This window comes from Helobdella robusta (genome assembly GCF_000326865.2).
Source record: "Helobdella robusta unplaced genomic scaffold HELROscaffold_61, whole genome shotgun sequence".
In the NCBI taxonomy this organism is placed as follows: Eukaryota; Metazoa; Annelida; class Clitellata; order Rhynchobdellida; family Glossiphoniidae; genus Helobdella; species Helobdella robusta.
In genome coordinates, this window is record NW_008705338.1 from 305,197 (window position 1) to 322,804 (window position 17,608).

The window sequence follows — 17,608 nt, forward strand, 5'->3', positions numbered from 1 at the left end:
TAGTTTCCCATTTTAATTTTGTACTTTTTTATACCACTAGTGATAATACTACAATTTTATTTAATGTATTTTAGTAGTCCTAACACTGCATAAGACTACATGATATTATTCAATTTACCACTGTTTGCGTCTGTTTTTAAATTTACATGAGTGTATTCAATGTTTCCTATCATTCAATTTTGCTTATGATTATGTGCTATATTACTATATTTAATGTACCATTTTTTATTCCAGTAGTCCTAATACTGCATGATATTATTCAAGTTGCTACTTTATTCGATGTTCCTTTTTTCGACTATGCTTATAACTGTGATTGTGACGATATATTACAGTGTACGATATTATTACCTTGTTTTTATCATTACATAATACTTCATATGACTGATTATGACTATATGCTATATTACAATGTGCGATAGTTTATCCTAAACGTATCACTACATGACACTTTATATATTTTTACCCCTTGCAGCCATATCACCTGATGAGGATTTAGTCCGAAACCGATTGTGAGGCAAATAGGGGGAAGTAATTTTAGGAAAATATTCAATTGTTGAAATATTTTTTAATACAATATCTATCTTAAATACTTATTTGTTACAATACATTTTGAACGTTTATAGTAATAACATTTGAAAAAATAACCTTGTGTCGATTAATTAAAAAATTTAGTTAAAAAAAATTCATCTAGTTTGGCCACGGTGTTCTGCCCAAGTCGTAGTACTATAAGCCCACTTCGATTTCTATAATTAATCCCATATTTTGTCAAGGTTGTGACTTTGGTGAGTGGGAACCCAGAATATAGGGTGTAGACCTGTTTAAAGGATATAATGATAGTCGAGTTGATTGAAGTCACCCCCAATGATGAGTTTTGAGTTGCTCTCCAACGCAATGTTAGAAAGTTTATCGAGAAGAGACTTCGTATAATAGATGAATTGGTGGATGATAGATGGCGCAGATGAAGTATGGTTCACTGTCAATAATGTATTTGAGACAAAGGATTTCCGGTGCATCATTGATAGCATGAGGCGAAATGATGTGAATTTGAGATGAGATGGATGTCTTCAAATAAGTGACAATGCCTCCTGCTTTTCTGAATGGTGTGTAGCCATTTATTGCGATCAAACCATCAGGGTGGTCTGGCCTAAGCCATGACTTGGTGATAATGATGATGATGTCAGGGTGGAGATGATATACATCACATTTCAAATGCTCAATAGCATGTAGCTTGACAATGCTAGTGACATTTAAAATGTAGATGGAAAGTGGATGATGACATGGAGTGATTTTGGCTGAGTTTGATGTTGATGAGATTGGGATGATTAGATGAGGAGCGTCTACTGGGTTGGTTGCTTCTTTTACTGGTTGATGAAACTACTACTGGTATTGTTGATGATCAATTTGTGCTAGGTAGATGGGTAGGGGGTGTTGATGTTGAAGTTGTTGTAGAGTGCTGTTGCGATTGAAAAAAAGAGGAGAAGTGTTGATGTAGGTGATGATCTGGGTTCCAAATTTTGTTGAGGAAAAGAGTTTTTCTTAGCGGTCTTTTGATGGCGAATTTGTCGGGCAGAAAATCAAGCAGTTGTTGGCGTGTGTATTGAATCATTCGATTGAGTATGTGAGCAATAATTTGTAACGAGTGGATCAAAGTAAAAACGGATTGAAGATTGCTACAAGCCACTGTAAGTGTATGCACAGTGAGGCATGGCTGAAAAGAGAGAGAGAGCTTAAGTATATTTTCGCTCAGACATTTATGTGAAATGCTGTAAACATGCACACACGTTAAGTATATTTTCGCACCGACATATAAGTAAAATATTTATAATAGACTTATAGACAAGTTCGCACATATAAATATTTTATATATGGTATATATATATATTTGTATTTGATGACTTGCCCCTCCAGAATGGCATCAGAAGCGATATATATATATATATATATATATATACATACGTCTATGTAAAATATTAACAGAAGAAAATTTAATTTAAAAATACTTCCCTTAATTCGATCACTTTTTCTTCATTACAGTTAACGTAGTATATGAACACCTAGGTATTTCTAAAAAAATCTGGAAAATCAGGGCTACCAGATACTCAATTTTCAAAAAACCCTCTCCGAGTCAACAAAATTAATTAATTTAAAAATACTTCCCTTAATTCGATCACTTTTTTCATTCTACAGTTGACGTAAAATATAAATACCTATATATTTCTGAGAAAAAAAATCCGGATAATCAGGGCTACCGGATACTCAATTTTCAAAAACCGTTTCCGGGCCAAACAAATTAATTAATTAATTAATTTAAAAATACTTCTCTTAAATCGATCATTTTTTCCTTCCCACAGTTGACGTAGAATATATATACCTATGTATCCAAAGTTGCGGGAACCCGTCGCTAATTTTGTAGTCGGGATAAAAAATAAATTGCGCTTGGTTGATCGGAAGGAATATTTTGAAAAATGAGATTTGTATGATTTCAATCTATCAATAAGATAGGGAGGTGCTGCATTATTGACACGTTTAAACATCAAAACTGCTAACTTGAAGAAAACACGTTTTTCAACCCTCAACCAGTGGAACTTATTCAAAATAGGCGTAACATGATCGAACCACGAACCACCCAAAACCAGCTTGGCCGCACGATTCTGTATTGACTAAAGCTTTGAAAAAGACCTTTTGGTGACACCATAAAAAAGACTATTGCAATAGTCCAGTCTGGAAAAAACGAAAGAGGAAATCAGACTTTGAAGAACAGACGTGTTTAGTGATTTTTTGACATTGCGTAATAAACGCAGTTGGTTGGAGCAGACCCTCACTAAATTATTAATATGTAAATCCATCTTTAGGTTTGAGTCAATAACAACTCCAAGACTACGGACAGATGTGGAAAATTCAATGATGTCATTGCCAATACAAATTGATGAAATTTTGACCTTTGACAGCTGCTGCCAATGAACCAACCGGTAATTTTTGTGTTTTAGATTGATTTAGCTTTAACTGATTTATACTCATTTAAGAGCTAATTTTGATAAGACAATCAATCAGTATATTCAGAAAAGTATCAATCGAATCAACAGGACAAGATACCAATAACTGAATATCATCAGCAAAGACATGGGAGCTGAACTCATATTTTTGAATGATATCAAAAACATCAGCAGCGTACATAAAAAACAACAGAGGTCCAAACACAGATTCCTGGGGAGCACCAAAAGATAGTTTGCTTACGTCAGAGAGAGTGTAGTTGTAAGAAACCTGCTGGGTGCGGCCTAAAAGATAGGAAGAGAACCATGATAAGACTGAATCAGAGAGAAAAAAATTTGTGGAGAGTTTATACATGAGACAAGCATGATCGACACAATCAAATGCAGCACTCATATCAAGTAATAACAAAAAAGAAACGCATTGGCTGTCAATTGAAGAGAACAACTGGGAGAAAATATCCATGAGTGCAGTTTCTGTGGAAAAATATTGGCGATGGCCAGATTGGTTCTTTGGTAACAAATAGTTTATTTTTAATGCTGTAACAATTCTTTGATAACAACTCGTTCAATGACTTTAGAAATGAATGAAAGATTAGAGATAGGACGGTAGTTTGATAAAACGTTGTCCAAATTTGATCTTTTTAGAAGTGGGATTACAATAGCATGTTTCAAAAGGGGTAGAATATATATACTTATGTATTTCTAAAAAAAATCCCAAAAATCCGGGCTACCGGATGTTCAATCTTCAAAAAACCGTTTCGGGGTTAACAAATTAATTAATTTAATTAATTTAAAAATACTTCCCTTAATGCGATCATTTTTTCTTCTTTAAAATTGACGTAGAATATAAATATCTTTGAGCTTTTGAAAAAAAAATCCCGAAAACCCAGACTACCAGATACTCAATTTTCAAAAAACCGTTTCCAGGGTTAACAATTTATTATTTTAAAAATATTCCTTTAAACAGCTCACTTTTTCCTTTTTACAGTTCACGAAGAATTTGAATACCTATGTATTTTAAAAAAATCCCAAAATCCGGGCTACTGGACATTCAATCTTCAATAATCGTATCCGGGGTTAACAAATTAATTAATCTAGTTAACTTAAAAATAATTCATTTAATTCGATCACTTTGTTCTCTCTAAAATTGATGTAAAATATGAATACCTATGTATTTATAAAAAAATTCCCAAAAACCGGATTACTATGATTATTAAAGTTATTCAGTTATGATTTTGTCATGTGCAAACAGTTATTAGCAATTATAATGGCATTTTTTCTTTCCTCTTCTGTCTGATATGTTTTCATATTGTTTTGATGTCTTAATACAGAGGTTGGTAAACTTTTTGCTGTGAGGGCCGCATAAGTACTTAAATTGCAAATTTTTTCGACCCGGTGGAGAATTTTTTTAAGATTTGGGGCTCCTTTTGTGACGAACAAGGCCTTGCGGGACGCCCACGCCCTGCCCACTCTTGTCTTAATATGTATAAGCATAATGTTTAATTATATTTAATTAATTAATTAATTAATTAATAGGAAGTTTGATTAGATATGTAAAATAATTGTTTGGGTGGATATGTCCCTACGACAGATTTCCAAACAATCATTCACAAATAATTTGTCCCTTTGTTTTCTGTGCATTGTAAGTGGTTCTGCGTATGCCAGAGCTGCAATAATAAAGACTAGAAAAAATAGAAGAAATGAAATGTAAATAAAATGGATAAATGTTATATATCAAAGCTAATGTGGATATTAGAATGCACTATCGAATAATAAAACCAGCGATACAGCGACGTTAGTCCTCCGACGAGTGGTCACATATTCGATGTTAAACGATATAGCGTCTTTGGGCTGATGTCTTGGAAGAAGGCCTTACATTATATTTAAACAATGACATGACTGATGTTTCAGACAAAACTGGTTATTCATGCCAGAGTTTTTCAAAGAAAACAATACCTTACCTTTAGATATTGGACAATATGCAACTGCAGAAATCCCAAGCATTTCGAATGATTTAAGATATGATCTTTAGAAGCATCCATGGAAACCTGACGAGAATTATAAACTTCGATTTGTGTTACCATTGGTTTCAAGAGTTTTCCTGGCTTTCTTATTCTGATTTGAAAAAAGGAGCATTCTGTAGGTTTTGTGTACTTTATCCATCAAGTGGCTTAGTCGGAGTATTAGTTATATCACCTTTAAATCGTTATAAATCAGCTTTAGATCAATGTCGCTGTCATCAAGCGACATCTTTTCATGAAAGGCTATAGAAAAATCAGAAATGTTTTTGAGTTTGATTAAAAATAAAACTAATGTTTTAGTTATCAAACTCCGCTCTTTCCACAAAAATAGAGCAAAATATAAAATTGCTTAACACTATTATTGAAACTATTAAACTTTGTGGAAGACAAAATTTTGCTTTGCGTGGACACCGGGATGACGGTGTATTAGATCTCAAATCTGATAACAATCAGGTGAATTTCAGAGTGCTTTTAAAATACAGTATTGAATGTACAAGATCCACTACTGAATGTATATGTATTATACATATACATTCAGTGGCGGATCTTGGGGTAAGGCCGGAGAGACCACCACCCTGTTGTGAGCAGTATATTTATTAAAAGAACTCAGCTTTTGCATAAAAAACACCATTTTAAATAAAAAAAGGTTGCCAGCCTAATTTTGGCCACGCTACCACAAATCTTGGTCCCTTGTCCAAATTTGAAAAAATTAAACTTTTAAACATTTTCACAATTTTGGCCCCCCCATCAAAGTTATCTAGATCCTCCACTGACATTCTCTTTATTCTTTACATACCGGTCCACTGTTCATATTGAACTAATTTATTTTACGTTTATCATAATTTATTTTATTGATTTTAATTCGTACCGTACCGAACTAAATCTCAATATTAATTGATTAATTTGTTTCGATATTTTAATATTAGGTTACTGGTTTTTCTTATGCTTTTAATTTTTAAACCATAAACGGATTTTCTACGTAGATAATGTTTACCTAATTTATCTAGTTATGTTATTCTTAATAAGTTTAATACACATAATATGCATTTTAATTTAATTTATGTTATTTTCATTTGCAAAGGCTCTGACGATGGACTATCTGAAACAGCGCTGTTAGCATCACCATGACTACTGTTTTAAATAAATATAAAATCAATAAATTAAGATGTGTTGAGTGTTTAATAAAAAAAGACTATTTTGAAAAATGGGCATTTATCTTTAATGATGTTTGCACATATGACTTTTATCAACTTATATTTTATTTATTTATTTATTTATTTCAAAACATTTGTACAACGCAAATTAAATAAAAAAAACATCAACTTCAGATAAGCATATTACCAGTCTGAGAACCTCCTGCTGAAAAAACTCTGGTTTACTAGTCAACATATCCTCAACATATTCATGACACTTAAAACCGACCTGTACAGCGTAAACAGGATCGGTCCCAGTACTGAACCCTGCGGCACACCATATGAAATTGAACCGATACTGGATGAAACATCACCAAATCGAACCTTCTGTGTTCGTCCCACCAAATATGATTTAAACTATTCAATTGCTGCTCCAGTTATACCAAAATCATTACTTAGTCTCTAAAATTTGATGATCCACGCAATCAAATGCAACGCTCAATACCAAAAAGATCAAAAGCGATACATTCTGCCGATCGATGGAGGAATAGAGTTCAGACAAAATCTTCAACAACGCAGTTTTAGTGCTGTGATAACGTCTATAGCCAGATTGATTGATGAGCATCAGATCGTGCAACTCCAAATGTGTTAAAAGTTGCTTTGCCACAACACGTTCAACAATCTTTGAGAGGAAAAAGAGATTTGATATTGGACGATTATTTTTCAAATCTTCTTTGTTGGCCTTAGTATTTTTCAAAAGAGGAGTCACAACCGCATGTTTACAGTATAGCGGAAAAATGCCAGATTTTAAACTTGCATTAATAAAACTTGTGATAAACGTAATGAACAAATTAACATATTTTATCAAAATGTGCGTCGGAATAATATCTAACATGCATGTTTTTGTTGGTGACTTAAGTAGAAGTGTTTTAACCTCAGACTCTGAAACTTCAGCAAAACATGAGAACAAATTACTTCCATTAATCCTACTGATTTCATATGCCCGCCTCTTCGATTCTTTTATGGATATTTTTATTGCATTAATTTTCTCATGAAAAAAACCAAAAATTGATGTCCATTTATTATCTTTACATGCGATTTTGTCAAATATTATCCACAGATTTTTAGAATTGTTATTATCGTTTATTAATTTGTTCCAATACTGTTCACGTTTTTTAGGCAAGATTTCTTTTTTTTTCCTTAAAGTATTACGCCATTCTTATATATCAAATCATAATTTAATCTATAACGTCTTTCCAACTTTCGACAACGCCGTTTGATTGTTCGACACTCTTCATCAAACCATGCTGCTGATAATCAACTATTAAACTAATTTTATGTGAAGGAGCGACCTGATCAATTTTATTTATACTTTCATTTGGTATAAATTTTAAAGCAAATTTTAAAGCAAACAATGATTATAAAGCAAACAATGGTTATTTTTTCTGCATACGCACCACAGACAGGCGAATCAGAAGAGATAAAAAATGACTTCTGGGCTGCGTTCTCTGACATCATCTCAACAATACCAAAATCTAAAACAATCCTAATTGGAGGCGATCTCAATGGCCACGTTGTAAAGAAAACAGATGGTTTTGACAACGTACATGGCGGTTTTGGCTATGGAGAACGGAATGAAGATGTATCAACCGCATCCTTAAGTTTGCTGAAAGTTACGGGTTTTGTTTACTTAACACATATTTTAGAATGAGGTTGGAACATCTCATAACATATAAAAGTGGACCATCAGCCACGCAAATTGGTTTTTTCGCTGTCAAGCAACAACACTATTCAAAAAATGTCAAAGTTATACCTGGCGAATCATGTGTCGCCCAACATAGACTCCTTGTGGCAGACCTGGTTGTCGAACTGTCAAAACATAAGTCTAAACAAATGCCTCGGAAAATCAAAACGTGGAAGCTGGAAAGCAATATTCATCGAGAAAAATTTCAACAGATTGTCGCAACACAGTTAGACCACAAATCGCAAGCCAGTACAGATTGGAGTACATACAAAACCGTTTTGATAAACGCTGCAACTACAGTTTGTGGGAAAACTGCTACAAAACGTCAGCATGAACGGGACACTTGGTGGTGGAATGACAGTGTACAAAATGCAATAGCTGAAAAGAAAGCTGCATACAAGCAATGGCAAAAAAATATGTTGATGACCATAAAATTTTTCGTGAGAAGAACAACTATGCAAGACGTCAAGTCGCACTGGCTCGGACAGATCAGTGCATAGAATGGCTCACTAAAAGCAAAGGTAAACAAATGAAATCTCTGTATCGTATAGCAAAACAAGCAAAGCGTACAAAAAAAGACATAGTTGGTGCCTCATGTATCAAAAACGACAAAAATGAGATGGTTCTTGAACAAGATGATATCAAGCTACAGTGGAGACAATACTTTATCCGTCTGTTAAATGAAACAAATCCCATCAATGTCAACTTTGACGCTCCACCCATCAAAGGTCCGATTCCAGACATCACTGTAGAGGAGCTTACAGAAGCTCTAAAAGCTATGAAGGATGGAAAGGCAGCAGGGCCCTCTGGATTCACAAATGACATTATCAAAACATCTGGTACTGCAGGTATCCAAACGATGCAGGTATACAACTTTGCCGTGAAGTCTGGAAAAATTGCTCAATGCCGACTGAATGGAACTATAGCATGACAGTTCCGCTATACAAAGGCAAAGGTGATCCATTGAACTGTTCATCATATCGGTGTATAGGTCTGTTAGAACACTTCCTGAAAATTGTCGAGAAAATCATTGAGAGAAGATTAACGTCGTGCATCACAATCGGAAATTATTAATTTTGTTTCCTGCGGGGAAATCAACAATTGATGCATATCACATCCATCGGCAACTGCAAGAGAAGTACCTCGCAAAGCATCAACAACTATTACACATTCTTGTAGACCTTGAAAAAGCATTTGATCGAGTTCCCCGTGAAGCAATCAGTTAGAGTCTACGTCGACAACTCATTCCATAATATTTTGTTCGACTTGTGATAGAAATGTATACGAATACTAAGACTCTCGTCAGCACAACGGTTGGAAACACAGATGCATTTGACATCGGCGTTGGAGTTCACCAAGGCTCGATTCTCAGTCCACTGTTATTTATAACTGTGATGGAAGAAATCACAAAACCGATATTCACTGGTGACATTTGAAATCTAATATATGCTGATGATATCGTTTTAACAGCCACGTCTGACAGAATGCAGCACAGATGTTTGAAGATTGACCAGACTCGCCATCACGGATTCATAGTCAACATCAGCAAAACCAAAGCAATGAACACTGGTGAACCCATCCAATCCACAGCTACTGGACGATGGCCCTGTTCAGTTTGTAAAGCTGGTGTAGGTAACAATTCAATCAAGTGTCAGCAGTGTAACCAGTGGTGTCACAAACGTTGTTCAAAAATAATAGGTACTTTATCTAAAGTGTCCAATTTTGTTTGTCAATCAATCAATAGCAACAAATTCAAAATAATAATGTTTTTGAAGTCACATTGTTTCAATATCTAGGGGATGTTCTAGATTGTACTGGAACAGCCGAAGCTGCCGTTCAAACACGCATACGTGCAGCCTGAAATAAATGGCATCTCCTTGCCTGTATATTAATCGGCGTGACATCCAACTACTACCACGCTCAAGACTTTATAAATCTGTGATACGTTCGTTGTTGTTATATGGTGCAGAAACATGGCCAATGATAACCAAACTGTAACAACAACTTAAACGAACCGATATGAAAATGCTCCGATGGATGCAACGAATTAGTCTGAAGGACCACATCAAATCTCATAATTAGGTGAGGAGCGTCTACTGGGGTGGTTGCTTTTTTCACAGGTTGATAAAACTACTACTGGTATTGCTGACGATGAATTAGTGCTAGGGCTGGGGGTGTTGATGTTTAAGTTGTTGTAGATTGCTGTAGTGATTGAGGAAGATGTCCCGGGGGTGTTGATGTTGTTGTAGAGTTCTGTTGCAATTAAAGAAAAGAGGAGAAGTGTTGAAGTTGGTGATGATCTAGGTTCCAAATTTTGTTGAAAAAAAGAGTTTTTCTTAGCGGTCTTTTGATGGCGACTTTGTCCGTTAGAAAATAATATGAAAATAATTCATTTTCTAAAATATTTGAAAATTTATTGTTTAATAGAATGTGGAGTTTTTTAATTGAACATAATGTGATTAATAAACACCAATACGGTTTTGTTCCGAAGTTTTTTACTGAGAAAGCCATTGCAGAGTTGCACTTGTCTCTTTTGGAGAACTTTGATAAAGGTAATTTCAGCTTAGGTGTTTTTATCGACCTGAAAAAAGCTTTTGATGTGATTGACCATGAAATTCTGCTTCGAAAATTGTTTAAATATGGGTTTCGTGAAATTGTTCTTGATTGGTTCAATCTTAATTACTTACGTAGTCAGTATGTTTCTATTGACAATGTTGTGTCATCCCCTTTAAGGATTCTAACAGGTGTCCCTCAGGGTTCCATATTGGGACCTTCGTTGTTTATAATATTTGTGAACGATATCTTTTCTGTATCCGATAGATGCACTGTGATGTTATTTGCTGATGTTATTTGTTATTTGTTATTTGCTAATTTTTTGTCAGGTAAGAGCCTGCTTGACTTATTTACGGAGAAGAATAGCCAGCTTAGTGTGATTTATGATTAGTTTTTGTCCAATCGGCTGACAGTGAACATATCCAAGTCTTGTTATGTCATCTTTGGTCCCTCGATAAAAACGAACAAGGTGCCCCTGAGTGGCTTGGAGCTGATTATCCAGGGCATATCTCTTTCACGGGTTCATTCGGTAAAATATTTGGGAATTGTAATTCAAAGTGATCTGAAATGGAATGAGCACATCGGCATGATCGTCCATAGGCTGTACCGTGCGGTTGGGATTCTGTTTAGAGTGAGAGACAGGTTGAATGTCAAGTCAATGATCTTACTTTATTATTCTTTTTTTATCCACATTTGTTATATGGAAATGTGTTTTGGGGATCCGCCAGTAAATATTGGATCAATAAAGTTTTAGTGATGCAAAAACGTTTTTTGCGAATAATTTTTTCTTTGAACTTTCGCGATCATACTGATGACGTGTTCTATAACCATCAAATTCTTAGAATAGAACAATTATATAATTTTATTCTGCTGGTATTGTGGTATTTGTTTATAAAATACTTATTAATAAAGATTATGAGCAGTTAAATTTTTTTGATAGGATTCGGACAACTACCAGGAAACGTGGTCAATTGTTGTTAAAAAAAATTTAAAACTTCCACCTACCAACGTAGCTGGATAATAAGGGGTCCAAAATTATGGAATGATTTGACCATGGATGGTCAAACACATTTGTCTTTGAAGGGATTTAAGCTATGTGCAAAAGACGCTGTGATGCTAATTGACTGTGTTTATGTATGACCTTCATTTTGTTGTGTGATTCAGTACTTTTTTTACTTTTTTTATGCAATGTATTTGTTTATTTACGTGGTTGCTAAATGTATTTAACTAATTTTATGAATGTATTATTATTAGTCTATTATTGTAATCTTTTGTTTGATTTTAGTCATGGTGGTCTTCGCAAGTACTTTTGTTACTTTTTTGATCTCCTGGCTTTTTTTTGTCAAATAAATTTGGAAGAAAAAAAAATTAAGCAGTTGTTGGCGTGTGTATTGGATGATTCGATTGAGGATGTGAGCAATAATTAGGAACAAGTGGATAAAATTAATAAATCAGAAAACTGGAAACTTAATTGAAAAAATTGAAATTAGCTAAAAATAAAGTGAAATTGTTATTTAAATTAACTTAAAATAAGAAACCGTTGAATTTTGAAATTAAAATCGGTTACTATGACGTCGATGACGAAAATTTGTTGAATTCATAATAAATTATAAAACGAACTGTAATACAGCAACGAAAACTTTCGAAAATTTTTAAAACGTTATCAGAAAAAATTAATTATTGTTTTATTGAAGGAAAATGAGAAAAAACTTTAGTTTATAACGGAAAATTTAGAGATTGAAAATCCACAACACGATGTTGAGTAAACCCATCGAATATAGGAAAGGCTATATAGTATTGACCTTCTTCTTAAGGTCAGAAAACTTGGAAGCAAACTTTTTTAGCACCAAATTGTCAATGGGTTTTTCAGTTTTCCAATCCATATTTAGCTTCTTCCCTGTTAAACTTTGTACTACCGGCGGCAAATTCTTGTAAACATTTTTTACTGCTAAAATCATTCTATGGCAGTTTTAATCGATTTTTAACTTAATAATTTAACTAAATTTTGATCTATTTTGATTTTATAAATGTTATTTGCTTAAAAGTTTTAAAAATGTTACATTGTGCCAGGAGACACTAGACCCAGAATAGTAGAAAAAAGAGGCTTTTTAGTATTTTTATTTTGAATTCTTGACTTTTTAATTTCTTAACTATCTAATTAATGTTCAAAAATACTAAAAAATTTCAATGTCGGTATGCTCGTTCTCGTTCGTGTATTTTAAAAAATCGACTTTGTACTGGCATCGAAATTTTCTTGTTTTATCAACAACAAATAATGGGTTAATTAGAACTAGATAACCAGCCACATAAATCTTTTTCTTTATTTTATTATTATTAATCAAAACAGTAATGTGGTATACCATTTTTTTTTATTAGTCTTTATTAACTATGGAGATGGGAATGAGGACATAGTTGCTTCAGAGGCGTTGTTTTATGTTGTTAGTCTGAGAGAAGCTTGGAGACATTCAATAGCTTACTTTTTATACAAATAAATTATCATCTCACAAGTTGAAAGATTTAATAGAGAAAGCCATTAATAAGTTACATAACGCTGGAGTTAGGGTAAACAACATTTGTTTTTCTTAAAAATATTGTTATAATACTCGCTGTCGTAACCGATTTACGATGCAACGGGTTCAAATCTTCGATTGAATAAAATACTCTAAACTTTATTTACAGAAGAAATCAACTAATCGTTTATTTCTACAAATTCAAATTAACGCAACAATTAAATTGTTTAAAATCTATTGCTATGACAACGTCAACAAACAAATCAAATATCGCTTTAAATAATTCACCGAATCGCTATTCACGAAATCACAGAGTCACGAATTTCACTAATCACGAATTTCGTTAATCACGGATTTCACTAATTTCGAATTTCACTAATCCTCTTGCGACGTGCGCTTTTATACTCTTCGCAAGCGTCGTTTCTAGATTCTTCTAGATGATCCGATTCTAGCATACTCTAGAATGCTCCAGTCACTAGAACATTCTAAAATACGCTAGAATCTAGTGCGTTCGGTAGCACGGTTATAACAATATGTTAAAATTTTTGGATGTTTTTTCACACTTCCAAACATGCAAACAAGTTTCTTGTCCCCAACAACCGGCCATAAAATATATATCATATTTGATGCATGCCACATGCTGAAATTAATGAGGAATATGTTTCATTCTTATAATATAATATTTTATAATAATCCAATCAAATGGAATCATATCGTAAACTTAGTTAATTATCAACAACAAATCAAAATGAAATTAGGAAATAAATTAACCAAAAATCATGTAAATTTTGAAAAGCATAAGATGAAAGTTAAATATGCATCTCAAGTCTTTAGTTGCTCTGTGGCTAAATCATTGAAACTTTTAATTAAATGGATTTGATGATTTTTCTGACGTTTCTGAAACAATAGCTTTTGAGAAAAACATCAACAATCTTTTCGATATACGGAACACAAACTGATGCTAGATCGAGAATGGAAGCAATCCATTACAAAGAGCAACTTGACAGCCATTATAGAAAAACTTTATGAAATGAAAGCCTACTTACTAAGTTTGAAAAATTTAGATGGTGTTAACATTTACAAAACTCAAAGGTTCTTTTTTTATATATATTTCAATATCTAAACTAAAACTAATTACAAATAATTTAAGAAAAATGTGCATAATGGGCTTTTGTACAACCATAAATTCAATAATTGATATTTCAAAAAAATTGTTGAATGAACAACCTTTTGTCCCGATTTACCGTTTCAGTCAGGATGCACTGGAACTTTGTTTCAACTATGTAAAAAGATAAGGTATTAAGCTTTTCTGACTTAAGTCATAATAATGAAATAACATAAAAAAACTAATTGTGTGCAGGTGGATGCTGCAGTCGCATAAATTGCCAACAATTCAGCGACATTTACAAAAAGATTTGTTGCAAATTTTCAATAGTTATACCAAGTAATTTTGACACGAAAATTATAAACTAATTAGATTTAAAGCTACTCTGCAATTCACAGGTAACACAGGAAATGTATCATCATTTGAAACAGAAGAACTGCTTAGTAACATTATTTTTGGGGCAGATTTTGATGACAACGTATTTGTGGAGCATGCGTCACTACAGTATATTGTCAGCAATTGAACTGCATACATGGCAGGATGAGTGGTGAAGTCAACAACACCGACCAACTCATGCTCAGAATGCAGGTTCTTTTTTCTTCTAATGTAAATCTCTCCAAAATTCATTTAAAATTTTGCATTAATAAGCTGTTACAAATCCCAACAAATATGCAGAAAATGCTTGATTTCAGCCAGCAGAAACATATTTAGCGAATCATCAAATCATCTCATCATACTAAAAGACAACGGACAATTGACATATCCCTCAAAAGGAGTATTAAAAGTAAAATGATACATTTATTTATTTTTCGGTAAAAGCAATAAATTTTAATGACTTTAAGATCTGCCAAGAATCAGAAAGATTATTTAAAATTAATAATTATTGTTTTTAATAGAAAATTGTGATTGAAAGCAACATACTCCTACAATGAGTCAACGAAGATTTATTTGAAATGGAAATGCAAACCACTATTATGAATTAATAAAAAAAATAATAACATCAAATACATAATAACATTAAGACATTTTAACTTACAACAACAACAACACACGTTTAGACGACATTTTCCCCGAGATCGGGGGTTGCCGTTTGGCTACCTATGATGAAACCGAAATACCCCTTGACGCCATTCATATCTGTCACTCGCCTCAGTATCACGCAACCCCGCTTTCACCCTGTCCTCCACCTGCTCTCTCCATCCCAATCGCGGACGACCCCTTCCTACCACTCCTTCAACCTCGAACTCCAACGCTCGCCTAATCCCGACCCTTTCATCCCTTCTCAACACATGTCCATACCATCGCAATCTCGATCTCCTTATCAATGTCACAATGTCCTCATTCAGTCCCATCATTGACATCAGCTTTGTACTACTCCTCCTATCCTTCACTTTAACCCCACACATCATCCTCACCACAGCTCTTTCAGCCCTCTGCAGTACACTTTCCTCCTCTCTCCTCAACACCCAAGTTTCACCACCATATACCAACGCTGCTCTCACACATGCTTTATATACCCTCCCTTTCATCTTCACTGACCATTTCTTTCCACACAATACCCCACCCAGTTCCCTAAATTTCATCCATCCTACACGAACTCTAGCCGTAATTGCGCTCAAACATCCTCCACCCGCGTTCAGCTTATCCCCTAAGTAAACAAAGCTTTCCACTCTTTCAATACCACCACTCAACCCCGTCCTTGCGTCCGTCCTATTAATCACACCATGAACACATTTCTTATATTTGAACGTGCCTTCCACCTTTTTCAGTGCCCCCCTCAAACCACTACATCTCTTATGCACCCATTTCTGACATCCTATACACAATACCGAGTTAGCCTTCACTCTCCTGTCACATACCCCACAGGGGTCTATTTTACTTATCACTCGCTCCCCACCTTCCCCAATCACCATTACCTTCGTCTTACCAATACTAACTTTTAACCCTTTCTTTTCAATAACACTTTTCCATCTGTCAAATTTTAACTGCAATTCTTCCATGCTATCAGCCATCAAGACTAAATCATCTGCATACAAAATCTCAAATAACAACCCCTCCATTATGTTTCCACACACAACATCCATCACAATTGCAAACAGAAACGGTGATAACACTGATCCTTGATGCACTCCTACCTTAACACTAAAAGCGTCCGACATCCCCCTTCCAACCCTCACCTTTGTCTTTGCCTCTTCATACAGCTGCATCACAGCTTTAACAAGTCTCTCATTCACTCCTTTCTTCCTCAACGAACATTCAATGACCTTCCTCGGTACTCGATCAAAAGCATTTTCTAGATCCACAAAACACATGTACAATCTTCGTTTCTTCTTTCTATAATTCTCCTGCAACATTCTCACCATGAACAACGCATCCACCGTTCCCCTACCAGGCATAAACCCACACTGCATTTCATTAACTGTCACCATATTTCTCAACCTCCTCTCAAGCACCCTCTCCACTACCTTCATTCCGTGCTCTAGCAATTTCACACCCCTATATGACCCACAATCTCTCACATCTCCTTTGTCCTTATACAACGGCACCAACACACTGTGTCGCCAATCCTCAGGTATACCTTCATCATCAAACATACTGTTAGAAATTCTCATCATAACTTCAATTCCTATCACCCCATCGTTTTTATATGTTCTGCCGCCACTTCCGAAACCCCTATCGCCTTACCTAGTTTCATTTCTCTGACTGCTTTCTCTACTTTCTCCATCGTCACCTTCTCTATAGGTCCGTGTGTGACCGCGGATTCCACATTTCCATCCCACTCATTCTCTTCATTCATAAACCTTTCCATATGAGCTTTCCACACCTGAGCTTTTTCCTCCTCATCTATGCACAACTTGCCAGATCCATCCCAAACACATCCATTCCCTATAACATCTTTCCTATCCCTCATTGACTGCTTTGCTACTTTGAACATTTTCCTCGAACTCACATCAAATTCCATTTCCTTCATTAACCTATCTGATGCTTTCGTCATTGCAGTTGCCACTGCCTGTTTTGCAGCCTTCTTAACCTTCCTATACTCAAACTCCGCTTCCTCCGTCATGTCCCTTCTCCATACCCTAAACCTCTCCTTCTTGACCTCCGAAACCCTTCTTATATCTTCATCCCACCACCACGTCTCACCATGCCTACACTTTCCTTCCGTCCATCCACATACTTTATCTGCCGTAGCCAACACACAGTCCCTGTATCTCTCACAAACATCTCCATCTTTACCACTCTCCCAATTTTCTGCCACCTTTACTTCAAATGCCTTCCTCACCTCTGCATCCTGCAACTTCCAGGTCTTTCTCTTTGCCACAAACTTATCCTTCTTCCTCCTCCCCATTTCTTTTGATGTCACATCTATCACAACCATACTATGCTGCAGCATACCAGGTATCGCCTTCACATTCTTCACATACTTCCTATGTTTGGCCTTTACCAATATATAGTCTATCATCGACCTATGCTCCCCTGACCTATATGTAATCAATCGCGCTGGTTCCCTTGTAAACCAGGTATTCCCCACCACCATGCTATGTGCATCCG

The 17,608-nt window shown here is 34.9% G+C and overlaps 1 protein-coding gene across 1 annotated transcript; it reads right to left on the bottom strand.

The window, feature by feature from the left end:
- Positions 1-655: 655 nt before the first annotated feature.
- HELRODRAFT_180354 (hypothetical protein) lies at positions 656-5,240 on the bottom strand (the record flags this gene model as incomplete). The annotated part of the gene is made up of 5 exons (XM_009029669.1): positions 656-814; positions 919-1,292; positions 4,334-4,466; positions 4,952-5,038; positions 5,187-5,240. 5 exons carry the CDS (start codon positions 5,238-5,240, stop codon positions 656-658), a joined length of 807 nt encoding a protein of 268 aa, XP_009027917.1.
- Positions 5,241-17,608: the final 12,368 nt, after the last annotated feature.